Source organism: Lagopus leucura, unplaced genomic scaffold (assembly GCF_019238085.1).
Source record: "Lagopus leucura isolate 7727_CA_CO unplaced genomic scaffold, USGS_WTPT01 Super-Scaffold_100002, whole genome shotgun sequence".
Classification (NCBI taxonomy): Eukaryota; Metazoa; Chordata; class Aves; order Galliformes; family Phasianidae; genus Lagopus; species Lagopus leucura.
The window spans coordinates 40,187,838-40,211,327 of NW_024962263.1; the positions used below are offsets into that span (position 1 = coordinate 40,187,838).

General features: G+C 41.6%; 1 protein-coding gene and 1 long non-coding RNA gene across 2 annotated transcripts; both read right to left on the reverse strand.

Moving 5' to 3' along the window:
* Window positions 1-322: 322 nt before the first annotated feature.
* LOC122179308 lies at window positions 323-5,502 on the reverse strand. The gene is made up of 3 exons (XR_006178637.1): window positions 5,436-5,502; window positions 1,671-1,760; window positions 323-700 (listed from the first exon to the last, which is right to left on the reverse strand). It is a non-coding gene; the product is annotated as an uncharacterized LOC122179308 (long non-coding RNA).
* Window positions 5,503-9,769: 4,267 nt separating this feature from the next.
* On the reverse strand, window positions 9,770-21,789 carry CIDEA (cell death inducing DFFA like effector a). The gene is made up of 5 exons (XM_042869797.1): window positions 21,709-21,789; window positions 18,955-19,111; window positions 18,601-18,747; window positions 16,615-16,796; window positions 9,770-13,757 (listed from the first exon to the last, which is right to left on the reverse strand). The coding sequence occupies exons 1-5, from the start codon at window positions 21,744-21,746 to the stop codon at window positions 13,625-13,627; spliced, it is 657 nt and encodes a 218-aa protein (XP_042725731.1). The 5' UTR covers window positions 21,747-21,789; the 3' UTR covers window positions 9,770-13,624.
* Window positions 21,790-23,490: the final 1,701 nt, after the last annotated feature.

Here is a 23,490-nt window from a genome sequence, read left to right on the forward strand (position 1 = left end):
TTCAGTCTTATACTTTCTCCAGTATTTAATTCCCTTACCTTGCTCTCCAGCTATCCTGGCTTGATGTTTACTGATGAACTCTGGCATACAGATTCATACCTGTGTACACTTTGGTCTCTTCAGCTGCTGCTGGCACCACAGAAACAAAGGTCTCTGTGCCTTGTGGCCCTATGTCTAATTGCTTGGACCACCATACAGACACACACATAGAATCGAGGGTCTCCTTATCCAGAAAAAATAATCAATGTAGGACTTAATAAGACTGATGGGATCAAGCGCAAGGCAAAGCCTGGCAAGAGTGCTGACCACCAACCTGTTCACAACCAGCCAGACCATTTTAACCCCTTATCCTTTTATTTTTCCATACTTCTGACTCACAAAACCACCTTTATCTCCCTCATTCCCTGTCTTTGATTTCCTTCTCCACACATACTCCAGTAAGTCATGTGCAATCCCAAAGGTGCTCTCATCCTGTGAGTCCCATACCCCTCTAGGCAGTAAGTCACACAGTTCAGTGGGCCTCTCCCACTGACTGATGATGAATGTCACACCATCCACGGACAGGTCACTTTCTGGGAGGCGTTGGGCAGAGTCTCCTTTTCCCTGGGTACGTTACTGGAGTTTCCCCACTTCCTATTGTTGCTCTGTTCTCCTCGGTGTTCAGAGAGATAAGTCTTCAATCACATAACCCAAGTGCAGCCTTTAGAATCAAATGATATTTTTAGAATTAAAAATAGTAGGCAGAAAGTGAAAATATATAGGCCAGTAAAGGGGTATAAGAAGAAATGAGAATACTGTAGTAGAGCCTTTAGTGCATGTACCTCCTGAAAAGCTGTAAGTACCATCCAGTGCCTGTCTTTTTCAGAATGTTCCTCTGCTGTCTGAGAGCAGCAGTTGGTCAAATATTGTTCAGAGGCCGAAACTTAAGCCAGTTTCCCACACATACAAAGCAATCAACTGAAATAAGTGCCAGGCTGCAGAACTGTCTGCGTGATGAAGTTGAGCAACAGTTTACCCAAAGAATTTGCATCTCACTTTTACGCATTTTAAAACTATTTAAATAGACAGCCAGACCTGAATCAACCTGCAGCTACTCTGTGTTTTCTTGCTAGTAATCTGAGAAGCAACACCCGTTTGTTGGTCACTGAATGTAAATGTGCCTTTGAATCCTTTTCATCCACGCTTGTGTTTGCTTAGCAGTTCAGCTGACTTAGAAGTTGGATGTGCCATTGCAACGAGAATCCACAAAAGCCTACACATTCTCTGTAAGTCTCCATAGTCTTTGTCCTATGACATCTCCATAGGTACTTAGGTGTTTCAAAATCTTACTGTGAACTTAACTGCTGTACTTATAGATGCATTTTAAAATCCGAGTAAACACTTCTCAGAAGTTTAAGGCACCTAAACGTCTTTAAAGATGTCTCTCTATGTGCTTCATCTGATTGAGTCAATGAGATTCATTCTATAAACAGAGGAACATAGGAACGCACTGTAATAGAGATGGAGACCTGCAAGACAATTGATGTGGATGTGGCACCTAGGGGCATGGTTTAATGGTGGACTTGATAGTATTATGTTAATGGCTGGACTTGCTGACCTTAAGGGAGCCTAACTGAGTCAATAAATTATATGATCCCAATATCACAAGTAGGATAAAATATGTAAATCACCTGTGTTACAGAGAAGAAGGATTTTCCAGCAAGAGCAAACCAGGCAGTAGTCATCTCCTACCAAGTCACATGGAAATGCACTTTAATGTCCTGAGAAAAAAAAGAAAAAAAACAGCAAAGTTCTTCTGTATTTAGCTGGTCATATGATATGATTGTTAGGCTGCTTCCTGCTTTTCAGGAAACATGTTCATGTTTGTATGAGGGTTGTTGCTAGGGCTAATTTTATTTACTGGAGGAGTTTTGAGAAGCTAGAGTAAAATTCATGTTGTAGCAGAACAGTTAACATGTTAGTTACTGCTTCCTTTTTTCAGAATGATCGTGTGCTGTATTTTGATATGTAAGGATATCAACAAGGATTATAAGGCATTATAAATCTTGTTAATAAGTACATTAATGACCACAACAGTAAACAAAATGCAAAGAGCAGATCCATTCTGACAGCTTTTGGTAGGCTGGTAAATGCTACTTATCCCATGGTCACCTAGAACAGGAAAGTCCCAGGGTGAGTGTAGTTTCTCTTCAGTTTTCATGTAAGTTAAATGTATGTGTATCTTAAAACGGTTTGCCTCCTTTTTTTCTTTTTTTTTCTTTTTTTTTTTTTTGCCTAGCTTCCTGAGGAAACAAAAAATGGGAAGTCATGCTCTGTTGCAAGTGTGTGTCCATGTATCTCCATGACCACCTTTTCAATCTGCCAGCATATTGTGACAAAATCTGACAGAGGCACATGAGTCCCGGAGATAGAGCAGCTGCAGAAGAATGCAGAAACAGCCCTGGAACTAGACAGTGTGATCTTTCAAAACGGGAAGGGAAACAACAATACACACAGAAGCACGCAGTTAAATAAGGCTAAAGTCAGCATACCCACTTATAATAGGTATTTTGGAGTTTTTGTTATTTCTATTTTGCCTGGAGAAGCCACTGTATTTCATATAACCCTCAAACAGTTTGCTGTTTTGTTCCTAGATTAAGCTGATTGCTGTGCAAGCTGTAGCATCACTGATTGCCACCGATGCTCAAACATAGCACTTTGGGCTTTGTTTTAATGCTGCTCTCCGGTGTGCTTAATAACTGTAGTTGCCAGTGGAGGTACCAGTTTTTTTGTGCCCTCAGCATGTGGTCTGAATCTAGCAATGTTAAAGCAAAGGTTGCTGCATCAGGACAAGGTTGAATATGTTTATGGAAGAAATGTCTCTAAGTGCTTGAAGCAGCACAAGAGGAATTCCACCATCTGACAGAGAAGTGTTTCTAGCTGCCTTTTCACACGCTTTTCTCAGTTTGACAAGCCAAATGAAAAAAACCTGAAAGTCCAGCCATGAATATTAAAGTGGCTGAGTTAGTCGCCTTTGCGTTTTCCTGCACTGGGAGCCTTATTGTCTTTTCATCTGTAACACATTTTTTGTCCTTTGTATATGAATATTTTCTTTCAGCCTTTTGTTTCTGCCTGTGTGTAGCCTCAGTGCTAACAGCAACTCACCCATGACTTTTCTCAGGGTCAGTTGTAGTGATTTTTATGCAACAGCTGTAGCAGCTGTAGGAGAGAAAGGCATGTACCTGCCTGTTATGTCAGGCAGAATGTGTGTTTGGTGTGGCTGTATTTTTAATTTCCACTGTAATAGGTCTCTTAGCTACATAAACAAATAGATCCAGAGAATAGGCTACACTCTGCGTTCAACAAGTCAGGAAAATATCTAGATTAATGCTTTCCTACAGCTACAGCCAAAAGAGTATGGCAATAAAAAATCAAGTCAGAAATGTTTCTACATTCAACCCCATACATCAGAGATTTTGGGGAACTGTTTGAAGAACAGAATGAAGACAAATTTTAGCTGCAATGTGTATTCTCTGTAATTTGTTACTGAGTGTATATCTGTAAGAGGATGATGAATCTGAGATATTGCAGGCTTGCCTATGGAGTTTAGTCATTAAGCTAAGGATTATCAAGTGTAAAAACACGTTCTCACCATGAGTACAGTGACAGCAGCTTATCTAGATAATAAGAAGGCAGCCATGACAGTAGTCAGCGACAGGTACTACAGAAAGAATATGATAATGCTTCTCCCAAAAAGCCTTTCTACTTTGGCAGTCAGTGGTTAAGGGTTTATTGAACCAAAGGCTGGATCCAGTCCCTTACATTCAGTAATCCTTTTGAAGCATGCCTTACATTATGCGTTTCCATTTTTAGGCCAGCTACGCTTTCAGCCTCCAAAGTCTCCTTGTGGGCTTTACTTACAGCTGCATGCTGACCTGTGAAGAAGTTTTCTCTGTTAGAAAGCTGGTGTTTTAATTTGATGCCCTGCAATTCTTCTGTTCTGAGAAGCAGGAATTAATTTCCTAATGACTATCACAGCTTTGTGTAAGGTGAAAGTTTTAGTATAATTTTTTTTTTGTTCTTTCTTTCCCTATGATCAGTATTAGTCTAATTAATTTCCCTATGAAGGGGACATCACCCCTGTGAAACTCCTCGTTTATCACCTCTCTCCGTGCACTATCTCTATGGTAGCTTCTGTGAAATGAGGAGTGACAGAATTCAAAGCATGGCCTTTAATTTGTGCAGTGGTGTTTGATGCTTTCTGCTCTGGTTTTCACTTTCTAATAAATCACTGCATTCTATTTGCCTTCTTCAATGCTGCTGATCTTTGAGCTGATTTTTCTCATTGAACTGCCCACAGTACCCCCCAGATGTATTTTGAGACACACGCAGAGTGGATTTACCTTGTGTTACACAGTTATGGATTACAAATTTCAACAGGTGTTGTTTCATTCAAATGACTATTATGAAATAATTCTGAAATTCATTCCAACTGACTGCAGTTTTGACTTCCCTGAAGATTTTTATGCAGTTAAAAAGCTTCACCAGTTCATTACTTTCTTTAACCTTTAGCATTAGCATTATACATTTTGCCTTTAGCATTCTGCCAGCCAGATCCAAATACAACTAACGCATCTATCCTAGGCTTTGTCTCTTCCCTATCATTAAAGCAGAAGAGCACTTGCATGGAATCATATCCCACCCCATCAGCCTCCTTGAGACACTTGAGTAAAACACCTTGCAACGCTTGACAGCAGAGATCTGTACTGCAGTGTGTGGGGGGTGGAAGGATAGGTGTAGGTTCTGTTACACCGAATAACTTACGGTTTTATCCTCTGAGAAAATAATAATAACAATAGACCACTAAGAAAAGGGGTTGGAGTCCTGCCTAGACTGTCAGTTATTTAGGAGTTGCTAAATATTTGAGATGAAATGGATAACCTTTTAAGTAAAAGTGATTCATCTCAGTGTGAGAAACACTTATTTTATAACAGTAATTTTGCAGCTAAAATCAATTATAAACTGCTATAGCCAGGTCCTGGGTTTCACAGGTGAGTCAGTTTTCTTCCTTGCCCTTTTCCTTGGTTGTGAGTGGCTCCTGGCTGCCACCCTCCACTGCTATCATTGATCCTACTCATCTGCCACACATGTCCAAACCAAACCAGCATACCACTTCTGGACTGCTTGACAAATGATTCTCTCAGATTACAAATGCAAGGAGAAGATCACCGTTCCTCCCAGCTCCATCAACCGGTAACAAAGAGCACAGCAGAACTACGGCTCGACAATGCCTGGCTTATTTTTAACAAGACAATCTGTAACACTCAAGGGCAGATGGGTACTGCCACTGAAGGAATGCGATCTGACACTGACAGCACAACAGCAGCTGAAGAGCTCCCTTCTGAGCAGAATACTGTGAGGTCAGGAACCAGAAGGGGAAGACAGCATTTACTCACAGAGAAAGGATCGTTCTTCTTTTAGAAAATCGTTCTGCAGCATTTAGGCCGAGAGTGCATGCCTCAGACTGCAACCTAACAGCAGCATTACCAAAATCATGATTTAAAAGCTCATGCACGCTAAGAATGCAAGAGGTCAGTTTGGCTCGTGGCCTGGACTCAACCCACTGCCCACCCACGATGAATAATCCATTTCACAGTGTTTGTTGAACAGCGTACCAGAATACAGGAGGATATGGGAGTACAGTGTATGTTGGCAGCACAATAGAATGCCATTGCTTTGCTGGAAGGATACAGAGACATGGCTGTTGCCTGTGCCCAGAAAATTTGCACAGATATTCATCTCTATGATGTAAAATCATTTCATGGTAGCACCACATCTCCATACTGAATAGGAACGTTATATTTCAAGGTAACCCATAGGATCTGTCAGGAATAGAGAACAGCTCTAAGTAGTCAAAAACTTTATTTCAGGACAGCAGCTTGATTAGTATGGAAGACACAGAAATTGCTACAGAAACAAGAAGGCTGGCAATTTCTGCCTATAGACCTAATATGATCTACAGATAGAGTGCAACAGATACGTTTACGCTTAAAAACAAGCATGTCATTCTCCTCCCTTTTTCCTCAGTCACTCAGTACTTTTTCTTGGAACGTGGCCTAAGGGAATCTAGGAAAGTTGATAAAAGGCCACAAGAAGAATAGCGTTAACAGAGCAGCAGAACAAGTTTCACGTGTTAATAGGAGAAAGGCACAGTGAAATAGCAAAAAGTACTGAGTGCTTGAAACTGGTGATGTCTAGATAACGGCATCAGGAGTAGAGGAAGATTTTGGTAAAGGAAAACTAGAGCACTTTGAAAAGCGTTGGGAGCTTCCAAGTGAAAAGCAGAGGTTCTCTATCAGAATTTGGAATTTTGAGGCATCATGGAAACAGAAGTGACTTTTATCCACTAGGCTGCTACTGCCTTTAGTCACTGCTGATGCAGCTAGAGACAAGGAACTGCTTTGTTTTCACTGACCACAACTCTTGTGAAAACTAAACATGGTACCATGTCAGCAGCAGTAAGAATAGGAGGTATTGAGAAAGCTGCTAACTGAATTCCATGGCCACACAGGTGAAACTCTATCAGAGAATATATGATTTTATCTAAATGAAATTCTACTTTAATGCGGTTTGCACACTGTGCTTATCATGACAGGTAAAGACAGCTTGATTATCCTATCCAAACATGAAATGGTTTTCTCTATAGGGAAACTGGAATACTCAGCTATTTGCAGTAATTATTTAGTAATTTCTGATTTCAGACGAAATGGGCTTATCAAGTAATCATCTCAGAAAATGCAAGAGTTGTTCTGGAATATACTGACTTTTATTGGGAAAGCATGTTCACACAGGCAGTCAAGTGCAGATTAGAACAATATTCTACAACTGCTCCAAGTTTTCCTGGCAAACTCCTTATGTAGGCAAGAAGGTCTGAAAGCTGCAACTGGCGGAACATAAGTTAAGGTCCTTTGGTACAGGAGTCATTAAAACAATGCATTCTGCATTTTATATTTTCAGGAGAAAAGTAGGGAACACTTTTGCAGATCTCAGTTTGTCTAGTTCAGTAATAAATCAGTAGTTCTTCTTACACTTAAATAAAATTGCTTTCTTTTCTATTCTTTCCCAACTTTTGAGAAGTGGAAAGAAGATTAGAAAGCATTATTTTATGAAGAGTAGCAGCAGAACAGTCAAGTGCCTATGCAAGGGAAGATGCTTTGTAATTAGAAATGCTTTAAACATGAAATTACTATAGATTTCACTGTCTAATTACAAAATGTGTCAGAAATAATTATACCTAAGTGGACTTTAAAGGACTTTTCAGATGTCTGAGGTTTCTCTGTTTCTATAACAGATAAACTATGCATGCCATTAAGCTAATGCTTTCTTAAATATTGTTGTTGTCTAAGGAGCTAGGACTTTTTTTGGTTTCTTTTAAACACACAACAGACTCACAACCAACCTGTAGTGCTGGCAGCAACTCTATTACTTTAAAAAAGAGGCATACCTCTTTTTTACCTCTAACTGTAACGTAAAATGACCTAATTATATAACAGACTTCTTGGAAAACTGATGATCAATCAATTTCTTATATTGGAAGTGCATGGAACACATTATCCTGATCCCATAGTTAATGTATCAAAACATACTATTTTTCTATTTCATTACGTTTTATAAAATAACAGTATTGTTTCAATGTTCCTCTTTAAAATGGTAATTAATGTTTATAAAAAATTATTCCTAACCAGTGGAACCTAGTATCAAAGAACCACAGAATGGCTGGGGCTGGAAGGGACCGCAAAGCCCACTCAGTCCCACCCTGTGCCATGGGCAGGGCTGCCCCCCCACCAGCTCAGCTGCCCATGGCCCCATCCAACCAACAATTCACATTGATGGGTGACCTTAGATTGAGGTCAGTATATATTTTGTATCTCATTATTGGAAGTATTAACCCTGTCGTTTATATAAATGCAGTTAGTCTCTGCAAACACAGCTGTAAAGAAAAAAATGGAAAACATGCTGAAAGATTTGCTTCCAAAGTTACTGACCATCTATTGCAGAGACAACTTAGTTTTGGCTTACTGTTACTGCTGTTGTTTTGTCTTGTGGTGAATTAACATTGACTGGCTGCCAGGTGCTCAGCCAGCTGATCTCTTACTTCTCCTTCTCAGCAAGACTGGTGGGAGAAAAGAAGTTGAAAAAGTGTAAGGCCTGAGATAAAGATAGGGAGACTGTTTACCAACACAGACTTGACTTGGGGAAGATTAATTTAGTTTCTTACCAACTAAAAACAAAATTGCTCTCCTTCCCAGCACACCTTCATTCCATGCTCAATTTCACGATTCCTCTACCTCCTCCTCCTGCCTGAGTAGCAGTGCAGGACCATGAGGAACAGGAGTTGTGGTTAGTACCTAACACTTTGCCTCTGCTGCTCCCTTCTTCTCTCACTTTTCCATGTCAGCACGTGGTCCTTCACATGGGATACAGCCCTTCAAGAACTGCTCCAGTGCTGGTCCTGTCTGTAAGGTGCAGTCCCTCAGTTCCTACGCTCTGATCCTGCCTGGGCTCTCCACAGGCTCACAGAAATCACACTACAGTTGGAGTTGGAAGGGCCCCTAGTCCAACTCCTTCTCAGAGTCCCCCAGAGCAAAGTGACCAGGCCCACATCCAGGTTGGTTTTGAAGATGTCCAGTGAGGAGACCCTGCAGTCTTTCCAGGCAACCAGTGTCAGGGCTCGGTCATTCTTACAGCTTCCTTCAGGCCACATCCACCTGCTCCACCATGGGCTCCTCCACAGGCACTGGGATCTTTTTCAGCACGGTATCCATTGGCTGCAGGGAGAGAGTCTGCTTTACTATGATCTTCTACAGAGCAAAGAGGTTGCAGAGAACTCCTGGTCCAGTGTCTAGAACACCTCCTTCCTCTCCTTTTTCAGTGACCTTAGTGTCTGTCCAGCTGTTCATCTCATGGTTTTTCATCATTCCTCTCTCTCACAGCTGGTGCAGTGTGCCTTTTGGTCTTTCCTTAGGTACATTTCCAGAAGTACCACTAGCACTGCTGATTAGCTCAATTTGGAACACTGGCAGGACTATTTTAAAGCATCTGAGACCAGCTTTGTTGAGCCCCTAATCTCTCCACTTTGAGACCACTCTGCTACCAAAGCCTTGCTGTATTGGGTTTATTTTGTACTCTCCTAAACTAATAAGTCAGATTCCAGTTCTCTCCCAAGAAGGAAAAACTGTTCAGTGGTCAGGCTCTGTGAAACTGTCACTTAAGCTGAGCACAGGATGTACTCACTGGGCAGAAGCATCCTAGATTCACACCACACTAACATGCTATTGCTCCTTATGCACAAGTTAATTTTGGATTAGACAAATCTAATATTTCACAAAATTAAATGAATATTTTTATGCAGTCAAAATGCATTGTAGCTGCAGGTAAATAACTGCAGAGTCTTTCCTCAGGTCATCTCCATGAGCGTTTTATTTAGTGGCAACTCCTACCAGCTGTTTCCTAAACCCCTCCCTCTCCCGTACTGTATAGTGTGCAATCTTCTGCAACTTTGGTAAAAGACGGAGGAGGGCATTCCTTTTGTGTGAAAGGAAACATTCTGCATGGTTTCTCTGAGGCCAGAAAGTGAGTCAGCAGTAGAGAAGTTCAGAGCCACATAACAGCATCCAGTTACTTCACTACTGCGTTCAGCATTTGGGAATATTCTGCAGCAGATCATGGATCCATTAACAATCATGATCATTTCTGGAATAAATTATTCTGGAAATCAATAGAGACAACATCCAAAGCCACAATTTAACTTTATTCATGGACATTTATGCATTTCCTCAAAATTGGCACCATATATCAGAAAATATTGCCATCACTCACATCACTCTCACCCATCTCAGTTTCCATAGCAAGTTAAACTACCGTGTTCTAGTTTTGAAATGGTAAAATATTATCTTTTCCTTTAGCAAAACATCAATTCTCATGTTCATAAATATTTTATGGCAAAGTATAGAAAGTAGCGATAATAGCGATAAATGTTAAACCCCACAAGGATTATTACTATAACTGAAGTACACTGTTAATTATGTTAATACCTCCAGTAATGAAGCATTAAGTTCAAACTCCTTTGTGCTTTGACTTTAAACTTTAATTAAAGAAGTTTGTGCCTTTAGTTCAAGTTCTACCTCTCTAAGAAGTATGCTGAAATGATTCAGAGTTATAATTCTAGTCCATTACAAACAATCTTATGTTCACATTTAGAATTACCAACATTTCCTAAATAGTTAATGCCTACCTCCCTACTGTGCTGAAAAAGCTTCCAGCGCAAAGTCCTGTTTTCCTTTCTTCAACCCCTCCCTTTCCTACAGATAAGGGTTTGGGGTATTTCCTACCGCATATTCCTAATGCTCTAAGGAATTTAGACCCTGCCTTACCCCCTCCCCCAGGCAGAAGAATCTGTACTCCTATTTCTCTTGAAAGAATAGGAAAGTGCAAGAAAGCAACTACTCTGTGAGTTTGTGAAAGGAAGGAAATTAAGTAGTAAGTTATACACACACAGAAAAGCTATTAGATCCTTCATCCTAGTCATGAAAAGAGCAGCTTTGTTTTGCCTGCAGAGCATGAGCAGTGCCTGAGTCAACAAGATCCAGTACTTCAGTGAAAATTCCTTTTTTGGTAACTACAGAGTACGACTTGGTGCATTGTTAGTAAGTGATGCAAAGCAACAGGGAAAGAGGGTCAGGGCAAGCAAGGAGGGAAAAAACATGTTTCATGCTTTTGAAATTTTAGTGTTACCAGCTTTGCCTGCAACAGTAACAAGTGCAGATTAACAGGGCTCTGGGAAAGAAAAAAAATAATAAATAAAAACACCAAGTAGAAAAGCTAGTTTCACTTCTTCACACTGGCAAAGAAGAGTCTGTGCTTTTATTTTTTGTAGCTTTCTCTGGAGAACAGTTGGTACAGCAGCAAATATCTTCTAAATACTAAATCTGTGGCAAAATCCAGATTCAGAAACAATGGAGTAATTCCACAAACTCCAAACTTTCCAAGACACTTCTCCCACCCTGAGAAAATATCAGTCAAGCTACTTTCTTCAGCTGTTTGCATTTGAACCACAGTGGAGATTGCAGCTCATATGACCTTCAGCAACTCAAGCATTAAGTGTTAGCCTGCCAGAGAAACAGCTGCTTAAAAACATTGCAAATTCATGTTGAGTTAGCCTTTTAGTCCTACAGTAACACCATTGGAAACTACGGAGTGTTAGCTTTGTGATAACTGCCTCTGGCTTTAGGAGGACAGAATTTGAGATCGATGTGGTTCGGACTTGCAAAAGCCTTCAAATTGTAGAAAGTTTAAGAAGCAGATGAATGCAATATTGAACTATGCAAGTATATTGTTTGCTTTTTTCCTACATTGATGCTTCCACCATTAGCAATGTATATATTCCTAGAAAGTTTTCTACATGTAATGTAATGTTTGAGGTGGGCTCGTTTAAATGCAATAAATGGTCCTTCAAAGCTGAAAGAGTCCCTGCACTACATCAGCTAAGCGCAGTTTCTTGATAGGGGGTAGAAAAATTCCAACATTTACCACAGTAACAATCATGGTAGGAATGGGGGAAAGAACAATATAGATAAAGTCTTCATTTTAACATAATCTCTCTCTCATCACCTGCTGAGTAGTCTGTTTTCTCCTGAAGGAAACCTAACAGTGTTGCAAGGTGCAGACACTCTTCCATGGGAAAAAATGAGTAAAATAAACCAGTCCACCTCTTGCCTGGAGCTGCGTGCCTCACCACCCCTCTTTCCTCCAGCAAATATTCAGAAGCGTATGGGAAACAACAAATCGGGAAAAAAAAAGCCACAAAGTTTCTTCCTTAGCTGTCTACTCATTTGTAAACCATTACTGAAGAGACAGGTAGAGACTTAGCAGACTTATGTCTGTTAGTCCTTAAGATCGATTTTAGGCTGCTTTTCACACAACACTGATTTGAAGGATGCAGCTCCAGCTGGCTAAAAATCAGATCCATAAAAGGCAGGCAAAAAAAAGCATATGAAAGTGAACCTGGCAGATAAATGTGAGCAATACTCCCACGTACTAGTAACATTTGAAGTAAAGAGATCCAGCTTACAGATAAAATGGATCCCACCAAACATGATGCTTGGTCATCTCAATCCATCTGTTCTTCTTTTAGCACATCAGGTTTTCCTCCAACTAATCAGTGCAGTTGATGTATGTGGTTAAAGGACTTTTGTCTCTGCAGAAGCAAGGCAAGCACCCTGGAGCTTATGTCAGTCCTTCCACTCCTACTTTTTTTCTTCCTTGTCACCACAGTTTCTCTTCCTGAGTGGCACTTGCAATCAGAATATTTACCTGCATGTTATCTCCTTAATGGCTTTCAGTCTTAATAATGTAACTTATTAAAATTCATCATAAGAAAGCAAATAAAAACCTCAGAAGCCACAACTATGAACAACAGGAGTTGAACATTCCCCCTTCAACAACAGTGTCTGTATTTTGTCACAACTGCCTACCACTACTTGTTTTCCCATTTGCCTTCACAGTCAAGGAGATCCTTTCCAAAAACCAGTCTGTTCACTAAACTGTATAAAGCTTTTTGGACAATTATATCCAAAGGTTAAAAACTTTTTCCTTTAATATAGTTTGTATTAGAGACTAAGACTGCAAATACCCAGTTTTGAGTATATGTTACACAGTAGGTAAGGTCCTGCTGTTCCCCTCGAACACAGGGGCATCAAAATCCAACATTTCAAGTGCAGCTTGGAATGTAGTGTTATCTATATGCATAGCTGAAGAGCAAAAATTACAGAATTGGAGGTTTAACCCCTGAAGGAATCTTCAGAAGGTTTTCTGTAAGCCATATGGATGGATCTATGACAAGTTACTCAATGCATTAGGGCAGAGCGGAACATCACACATAGTAAAAAAAAAAAAAAATGCTTTTCAACTGGTATAAACTATATTAGCCAGAACTTCCTATAGACTTGAAGAACAACACAAGTAGCTATACAGAACGTTTACTTGTTTTAAGGGAAATAAGGCTAAATTTTAAGCTTCTGCATAGTAATTGTGCTTTGTTGAATGAGACTTCATGACAGTATTGTCACTGAACCAGTTGTATTGTATATTCCCATTACTTGAAAAAGAAAATAAGTACACTTCAGCTTTATGTACCCAGTGCCAGCTGGACACTAACACCAGCAGTGTTAAGGATAAAACAAAACAAAACAAAACAAAAAAAAAAAAAAGGACAGCCCTGTCTGTTCAAAAGGCAAGTAGACAGCCACAAAGAAAACAAGCCATGTTTTGATCAGCACAAGGAAATGATCCACAAAGCACATGTTTCCAAATAATCTTATTTTCCACTGAGTTGCTGGGGTAAAAATCTGCCCCTCTCTTCTTTTTTTGCCCAGTCATTAGGCACCCATCCTTTTGCTGTGTTAAGAACCCACGAACACCAAACACTTACTTTACAACTAAGGCCTATAAGCATTCCCAAACGGGGAAAAAAAATGTTAGTTCACCTTAGTGGATATCTCCCTACTAAAACATCATTACATTCAAATTTGGGCAAGAGACCATCCTTAAACAAAAGGATCCAATATCAGAAGTGCTGCTGTAGTCTCTACTTGTGCTGTGCTCTTGTACAAGTGGCATCTTCATCATATTCACCCATCAAATGCAACATGTATGTTCCAGTATAGAGGAGAAACTGTCCAGTTATTTGTGCCATGTGGGATATCATCTGAAGCACCTTCCTACAAGAAAAGCCATTTGTTAATTAAAAAGTCAACAGGGAAACACAGTCCAAAGCTCTCCCATCCCCCGCACCTTAAGGATGAATTAGACACATTTAAGAATTCTCTTATTCCTCTTCGATTCTGAGAAGTCCATACATTCCATGGGCACTGACTGACAGAAAATTATTGATGTGTTGTAGACTTGGGCAGAACCAGAAAAGACATTTAACAAATCAGCCTGTCATCCTGTTAGGCCGTCTGGAAAACCATCACTCAAACTATCAGAGCACCACAGAAGATTTAACTACGCCTGAAAGCCCAGCAGCATTCCTGCAGCATGTATGAATGCTTACCTTCAGGCCAGGAAGCAAGAACACTGCGTGCACCCCAAAGCTACAGATCAGACTTTATTAGCACTGAAGCTGAGCAATTGCATTACACTGAGTGCCCAACAGCAAAACAAGTGAAGCCAGCCAAGTTTACGCTGTCCAAACTGCAAACATTAAGAATTCTGTTCACAGCTGTATCAGTTTTAACACATGAAGAATCAGCACTCAGATGTATCACAAGGTGGAATCTGTACAGATCCATAAATTGAGACCAGGCAAGTATCAGAAGTTTACAATACAGACTATGGATCCCCACAGGATATCTAAGGAATGGAGATAATCATATCTGAGTGTTCATTTATTCAATTTCATTGTATCTGTTTTTACCTTCCAGTCTCCACAAAACAATGGGGACAGTGCTGAGAAAGATATTTAAGCCTTGAAAGTAGGCCCTCAAACATGTGAGGCTGAAGCACTGGGGAAATAGTATACAAAAATCAGAACTACATCAAAATTGGAAGGGGATCAGTTTCTGAAGGTGCTAAAATGAGACTAGTGTCTCCTAGATTCCCCTTCTAGGGGATCTAGGGTGGAAGATTCTCTGAATTCCTATGTAAACAAGCAAGGGGGTTCACAATTGCAGTTTACTTCTCCTTTGGGCTCTAGCAGAGAACATAAAAGTTATCTTATAAATTCAGGGCTTTTTTTTTTTTTTTTTTCCCCTCAGTGTGCTAAAAGGTTTACAGTCCAAATCTAATGCTTCAAAACTGTTGATTACTCTGGGTACACAGAGTCTAGGAATCCTTTAAAGCACAGCATACCCTTTCCTATGCTTCCCACAGATATGCCACATTGATATGTCCTTCCCTTCACAAGACAGTGCACGCCAAAGGGCCACACAGTCACAAAGAAAGCTGCACCTGGTGCCAAGCTTTGAGCAGCTGCAGCGTGTCACTTGTACTTGAGACCAGTTGTCACTTAAGCCATGGAGGAAGTTATTTGTTGAACTGGACATTTGATCCTTTAGTTGGACAAGACAGGAGAAACTCTTAAGGGAAATGGACTAAACGGATCTGGCAGGTTTTGAGCCTCTCCCACCAATGAATAACTGCAGTATTTTAAAGTTGTTTCTCCTCACGCTCCACAGGTGGGCTCAGAGGGAGCACAGAGTTAGCAATTTAGAATTAATTAGCAGAGAATACACCGAGAATTGAACACCACGCGTCCCCCATTTAAATGGCAAGTTGAGAGAGACTGCCTCACTGTAGTATTTGAGAGCACCCCAGGTTCTTTCCTCCCCCTGCTCTTTGCTAGCGGTCTGTTTTCCCACTGTCACACTGGCACTTCCCCTTCCACTCTTTGTAACATAACAGTGTTCTAGAAGAATTTCAGAGCTATTTCAGCTGTTTGCCAGCACTGTTTCTTTCTCATCAGCTGCACTGTGTTGGAAGCAAGGCAGAACTGTCACTTAAAATTCTCTTTGACAGTGCAAGTTCTAGTGCTGACACTCATCTCCATAACAGCCAGAAATCAGTAGTTTGTTCTGGTTCAAGAGGCTGACAAACACAGGAACTGCAGGAGTGCAGCTGTTTGGAGGTAGGTGTTTGCTTTAAAGAGACCAGTAAGACAGTACTGTACATGAGTGTAGTGTACAGCTGCACAGTCACTGCTGTAGTCTCATCTACAGTTACACAGGACTATAGCATGAACGAAGCAAGGATTGCCTAGGCAGAGTGACAGAGGTCTGAGGCATGGAACGAGATCAGCATTACAGTGCTTAATATCTGTATCAATGAGTCTAGAGACTATTTGAAGACTTCATAGTAAAGATACGTTGTTTAGGTCAAGTAAAAACTTTGCTTACAGGTATGTAATCTACTCTGTACAGAGTAGATCTGGTCCTCAAGTAAGAGAATGCAGTAATTACAGTCTTGCATCTCAATCAGATTGGAATGAATCAGGTAGGGAAATTAAGGGCTGCTGCTTTAACAGCTGTCAAAAATCAAAGTACAGTATCTCTGTGAAGGAGTCTAAACTCAAGAAGTTTTCTTCATTTGGGGCAGCTGGTTTTGACATGGCACTGACTTTCACAGTTGAAAGCAGTAGGCAGGACAAGGTGCTGTCATTCTGCACTTGCATGAGATGGTGTTTCCAAACAGCCTGTTTTACCAAACCTACAATTCACTACAGCTCGGTCCTGTAGAAGTCAGTGGTCCTTGCTAGGCTTCTTAGAGGTGAATTTGACAGCCAGATTTAAGACCTCTGCCAGCAGATCTCCAATTCCTCCCTTATTTAATCTCACTGATGTTCCCCACCAGTGAGCTTTCTTCAGCACACTGTATTCCTTAAACAAGCCAAAGGAATCTGGGGAAATCCTCTAAGGAAAAGAGCATAGCTATACAGGACAGCTATTGAAGGAAGACTGGTTGGATGTAAGAATTAATAAAAAAATACAAAATCTATAAATATACTGGCTTCATAGAGCTGATAAGCAAACAGATGTTACATTAATGCCTATGCCTGATCAGTGATGGAAGCATACTTACCGCAATATACTTTTCGCTCCCATACACTTGATGTCATATGACACTGAGTAGATCTCATAGAAGGTTGCCTTCACATTTAAGCAGCCAATAAAATCCTTAGGGTTCAGCTTGTAGAGATCAAATGTGATGTTAGCTACTCCCATTTTCTTCTTTTGTCTTGCAGGGACAATTCCATTTCTGGTCTAATATGAAGAAGGAGACAGATCATACCATACACCAAGGAACTATAGAAAGACAGTTGTTAATGGTGCAGTTCTTTGGAGGCAGCTCACTCACTGCAGTCTTTGGAGTTAGTCTAAACAATCAGGACACTAAATTAACAGGATGTTAGATCCTTTCATTTAGGACAAAACACAGTACTGATCAGCAACCTTGGAGATGCTACAAAGAGTACATGTTTCTCAGGTAAAGTAAAAACTTTGCTTCTTGCAAAAACTGTCAAGTTCTCATTTCAAATCCTGGCTCAAAACACTTTTCCTTCTTGCTAAAGAATGACAGTAAGAGGGGATCACTATAGATTAGGCCTAGGTTTTAATACTGAATTTATGAGGAAAAAGGAGTATGAAAAGTCATTTTCAACTTGAAATTGACCTTCTTGCAGTCCTTTTTCAAGATTGGGCCATTTGCTTCAATAAGAAAAACAGTCAGCAAGACCCATATTTATAGAGACATCTAGTGGATACATGGGTTACTCTGCTCAGCACATTTGATTCAAGGTTCATATCCTAGCAGCTGCCAATCTGCCTTATGATTGCCATATGAAGCAATAAGGTTGTGCAAGACTGGAGCTTTTTATACTTGTCACCCCAGCGCTCAAATAGCACCACGATAAGTTAGTCCAAGTTAAACACTATGGTATATCATTAGCCAGCAATTTTATGCCTGATTTACTTTTGATAGCCTCTGAGCTCCCAACTCCAGCAACTGGAACCCCATCAACAAAAGTTTTGTACACACAGTTGATAGCATTATGTTCATCTCCCATTAGCAAACAACATCTGGATAAAGCATGACAGAGTTGGTGCTACCCTCCAAATGACACCTGAAGAGAGGCAGCGCTTACAGTAGTCCTGCTGCCACGCCAAGCAGGACATAAGGCAAAAGAGCAAGGTGGAGTCACATCCTGGTTACAATCCCTTTTTTGGACCCTTGGTGCTCAAGACCAAATGTGCAGGTTGATAATTCAGTGAGACACCTTAGGGAAGCTGCTCACACAACCTGCCCACACTGCAAAAGCCCAAACAGTGGGGCCACATGATTGAGCTATGCACGTACAAACAAACAGCAGGCCTGCCTATAACTGACTTAGCTCTGCACCTGGTAGAAGAAATTTTGACACTAGCTTTCTAGTAACAACTATTTCACTGAAGACACTAAGGAGTTTGATCATCTTATTAATGTACAGGTAAACTACACTCCTTCACTGAACTGGATAGAGTGCACACTATTAGAAAACCAAAGCTAGGCAATTTTAATAGTTCTTAAAATATGTCAAAGTATAAAGACCAATGTTAGGTTCTGATGACAACATTTAGCTATTTGCAAGATTAAATTCAGGCATTTTTCTAATCTTCACTAAGTTACTATTGCAAACAAGGCAAAACTTGTCTTACACTGCTTAATTTGGGCATTTTCCTGTCTAAAATTAACTTAAAAGACAGTATTTTTAGCTTAAGGCAATGGAAGTCCTTATTTCTTGTGTTACAGGACATCTCAAGAACTGTTATTCCTGGAGCTCCGTAAAAATAAGAGCTTTCACCTTTTTTTTTTTTTCCCCAGTTGTAACATGTCAGTTCATGGCAGATCCTTGTCAACAATTTATGTCCAAGCAAGAGACAATGAATGGAGTGACTAACAGGGAATTGGTACTTTCCCTTCTTTAGGGAAAGTTTTCTTCCTCTTCTCTCCTATTCCCAAGAACTTTAGAGCAATTGACCTCTTCCCATACACTTCTGTTCAAGTAGGAGGGAGACAGGGAGCACTTACTTGTGTCCATTTCTGTCCTTTCTCTAGAACCATGAAGTGTGTGTTATCATCCAGGGACTGAAAGAACTCTTCTGTGTCCACAACTGTGCCATCTTCTTCCAAAACCAGAGTAATCGTGCCAGCAGCTATAAGAAAGGCTTCCAAAGTCTGCAAAAAACAGCAGATGATAGAATTCAAATGGCAGTTCCATCAATAGGACTTTTTCCCGTCCTTTAATACTTAGACTGCTTATCTGCTGCATTCTCCTGAACTTCCCCTCTAGCGACATTCAGAAGAACACAATTCTGTGGGTTGCCTTCCTGGGATACTGTACTTCAGTATAAATTTCAGCCAGAGTGGGAATGTTTGCTGTACCTTGCTGATGAGTTCTTGCAGGCTGCTTGCAACAATTCCTTTCCGGCTGCTTCTGGAGGCATTCGATACACGGAAAGGTCTCCCTGCAGGCATGAGGGGAGGGAACAGGGTCTGTTTTGTTGCTGCTCCCACAGACGCTCCCACAGATACCAAAGATCTAAGATAAATAAAAATTCAGGGTAGTTATAAGAATACGTCAAGTACTGTGAGAAGGATGACTGTTGAGTTCAGTACATAAGCACATTAAACAAGTAATTCAGAGATCACGGCACACTTGCAGAGCTTGCTCTCACAAGCAAATACTACATAGCCCTATAGGAAGCTGTCTCTGAATCCTCTCTTGCCAGTGACATTGGAAAACCCTTCTCCAATGAACACCATCTCAAGCAGATGTGGGCCAAGTTGCTGCTCAGTTCAGCTGATGTCAAGGTTGCAGCGAGGTCAAGAGGTTTTAACACTATAGTGAATTAGAAAGGCAGCGGCTCTTACTGAATTCAGCCATAGACATCACTCTATTTACCTTCAAGACAAACACTCGGAGGGTACACAAGACTAATTTTGACTGTGCATTAAGATGAGTTTCCTTTATGAAGACTGAACATATTAGCCATATTCAAAACACAGAGCTGGAATTCAAGTGGAACTTTCTGATAGCTACGCTTGATTTGCAAATTGCGAAAGTGTTTATAAATACCCACAGAACTTCATTTAGCTTTGAAAATATCATAATAAGGCTTATTCACGCCCTAACATATCAAAGGAAGTCAAAGGCAATGAAGATCAAAGAAACTGGGAGCCTGCTCCAGTGCTGAGAGGCTTAAAGAACTGAAACGGAATGCCAAAAACCACCACCTGGAAGACTGATTTCCAGCAGTCATGCCTTTTCCACATCTCTTACGTGGTCTTTAGACAGACTTTCAGGATACACAGAAAGTCACTTTGGTGACTAGCTAGTGAGAGCTTCACTCATTAACTTTTTCCTGCTCTCATTCTGAACCATTGTTTCACAAGTCTTTGGGATATTACTTTTCTGGATTTTGCTGTTACCTATCTTTTGGGCTGGTGAGTTTCATTCCCACATTTCAGTGACATGCACACTAAGGTGTTTCTTTTCCTAAAAAACTAATAAGCATTACTGGAGCTCTCATTTATTTTTAAAGGAGGGTGATGTTCAAGTGTTATTTCGAGCTGAACCTAATAGCTTCTAGGTAGTACTGTCTGAGCTCTGTCTCCTCTGGCTTTCACCAAATATACACATGGCATAACAGAGCGGGTACGCATGAACACTCAGTAAAGGTTGTAGAAACCAGATTAAAAAGCTAAGTGTTTCCTTCCTGAAGGAGGACAAGATGACAACATAGCATTGATGACGGCATTAACTACCTCTCCATAGAAGAAAAATGTGCTAGTACAGGGTGTGTGTTAATCTCTACACTTGACTCCATGAGCAGTTCCCCAATCACCCTGTCAGGCTGCAAGCAGTTCCCAACCTGAATCACTCCAATCTACTCCTTGAGTATGAAGTGCATCCATCTACCTCCGCATCGCTGGGCACCTACATGCTGGAAGTGCAATACTCAAGATTCAAGACACAGCACTTTTAGAGCTAGCACAGCCCATCCCCTCTCCACACATATGAAAACTCTTGCGTAAATAGTCGCTTGAGTAATATATATAGCAATAGTACCAAGTTGTGTTTTTTTTTGTGAATATCAGTCCTGTTCTCTTTCATTACTTAAGCCTTGTTATTATTCCTAGAAGACAAAGCATAAGGAAAGAAGTCAAATCACATATCCTGATGCAGAAGCAATAGCACTGGGGACACAACTTGAGGACTTGAGATCTTTCGGGAGCAAGGGTTCATCTCAGGCACCAGCAGAGCCAAATACATGCCATGCTTGTAGCTCTGAAGAGCCTTCCTCTGGGCTAAAGAACCACACATGACCTCACACTGCTGTCTAATTCTACCAGAGGGGAAAAAAAAAAAGAAAAAAAAAAAAAAAGGTTTGTAAACCAGGACTTATTTTTAGCTCCAGATTGCCACCTCACAGCAATCCAGGACTCAGGTAGCTCGTTGAGGCTGATGCTGTTTCACCCATGTGCTCCAGCATTATCCAGCTGGCCCTAGCTCAAGAGGGACCTGCAGATGCTGCCCCAAGCACTCAGCGCAGCACCAGGGCTGATGAGACAGATTAATTTGCTTTTTTTTTTTTTTTCTTGGAGGCAAAGCCAGGGATTAAAGCCTGCCCTGAGCCCTGGACACTAATTTCACTTGTTATCTCTACTTGCAATATATCTCATATGTTTGTCTAAGAACATGGTGCAATGGTCTTCGGGAACGTTGCACAATATGCAGGGCTTCAGAATAAGGCACAGTATGATTTGTAGGTTAGAGTTCACAGACAAATGACGGTGACAACAACAACAAAGCCAAGAAAAAAAAAAAAAAAAGCCAGAAATCAGAGAGGAGACTTTGACTTCTGTCAGATCACAGTCGGTTCCACTGCTAAAACCTAAGATCCCAGAAGAGGGTCTATTCCCAGGGCGCTCGTGAGGCACACCGCCGGACCTCCCCCCATGCAGCACACCTGAAATGCGAACACAGACACGGCACCACCGCCGTGCTGTCAGCCGGTACGAGCTATAAACACACGTGCAGAGAAAGCGCCCGCACCCGCACGGAACCGCGAGCCGGGCACCGACTCCCACCCCGGACCGGTAGGGACGCGGCCCCGGTCGCACACGCTCACTCACCTCAGCACCGAGCCCACGCAGTCCCGCGCCACCTCCATGGCCCAACCCGGCCGTGCCGCGAGGCAGCTCCCGCCGCCACACTTAAGCGGGAGCGGAGCTGCTCCGCCCCTCCGCCCGGCCCAGGGGCGGCCCCGGCAGGGACGGGGGCGCGGGCCGCGCTGAGTCCCGCTGGTTTGGCAGCCGTGGCGTTGGTTCGGCGTACCGGTAAGTGCGAGGCAAAGTGCCGGAGATGGAAGGTGTTTTTTGTTAAGGCTTACTTAAAAAAAGATTAGGAGCGATTTCTTGTTTCGTGTACAACTGATTGGCAGCTAATAGAGCAACAGCAGGAGCCAATCTCATTTGAAGCCTTTAAGCATTAGAGCAAATCAACAGATTAAACTGCTTCAGCTTCTGATTTTAGAGCCTGGGAATAAGCTTACAGCTTGGATTAATGTGTGTAGTGGCTTCAGAGGAGGCGTTTAGCCTTCCTGGGGCCAAGGAGCAGCAACTTGTGGTTACAGAGCAGGTTCAAGTGCAGTATTTCCTTTTAACGTTGGCCTCTGGGCCAACATAAAGTATTTCTCAGCTCAAAACCACACAGATAAAACAGCATGGGAGCCCCAGGGCTGGCGCTGCGCAATGCACTGATGCAGGGCTAGCAGCTCCCTGTTACTGCCCATCAGAGGTGACAACCCAGAGGTCTCCAGGTCCTAGGTTACAGCTGGCTCACCCAGTGGCCAGGATCGCTCTCTGGCCCAGCCTGTGCAACACAGAAGAACCACTCATCATATTTCCTCGCTTTCTGGTCTTCTTTCAGCACTCAGCCAGACCTGGCTGGATGTCCTCAAACCTCAGCATTGGAACCCTTATCAGCTCTAAAACAAACCTGTTAACCTAAGGCAAATAATCCGCTTTGCTTGTTTTAGTTGTTTTTTTTTTTTTTTTTGAAGCTTGTCTTTCCAACTCAGAAGGAGTAAACTTCCCCCTGCCCCAGTAACAAAGCTCAGACCAACAGCCTTCCCACTATGAACTGAGCTCAGGCTTTTATTTCTTCCTATTCAGGCCACTTAGGGCTTACAGGTGTGAGGGTATCCTTCTCCATGTTAACCCCTTCTTTTCCTGTGCTCTAATACATGTTGCTCAGATTAGATACTAGGAGGAAATTCTCTACTCAGAGGGCAGTGAAGCATTGGCACAGCTGCCCAGAAAAGCTGTGGTGCCCCATCCCTGGAGGTGCTCAAGGCCAGGTGGGATGAGGCCCTGGACAGCTGAGCTGGTGATCCTTGGCACAACCAAAATTTTTTGTGCAGAGTGGGGCATTTATGAGGTGTTGTTTTGTTTGTTTATTTTTCTTCCAGTACCCCTAAACAAGCAGCAATAAAACTATCAAATGGGAAAAATCATTGTCATGGGAGCTGGGCTCCTCAGCACTGAGGTATCTTGGAGCACCAGCAAGGACATCATCATACAGATAAGATCCAAAGCATGTGCAATGCTAATTATATAGCGAAAATGTTTCTGATGAATGTTGTCTATAAACAACTACAGCAGGTACTGTAGATTGTCCTGACTGTCTCTCCTAGATAGGCAGTGGAAGGATTTACTCCATATGGAGTACCTCCAGTGGGGCAGGTTCTGATTCCATGATTTGATTTGCCTCGTTGGAGAAAAATCTCAGTATGCAATGCTATGGTTTCTGGTGGGCTATAAAGAGGGCTTCTACTGCATTGTTACCAGTGCTTCCAGAGGGCTGGATGTTATTTACTTTTTTAATTAAGCACAGGAGTTTTACAAAGAAACACA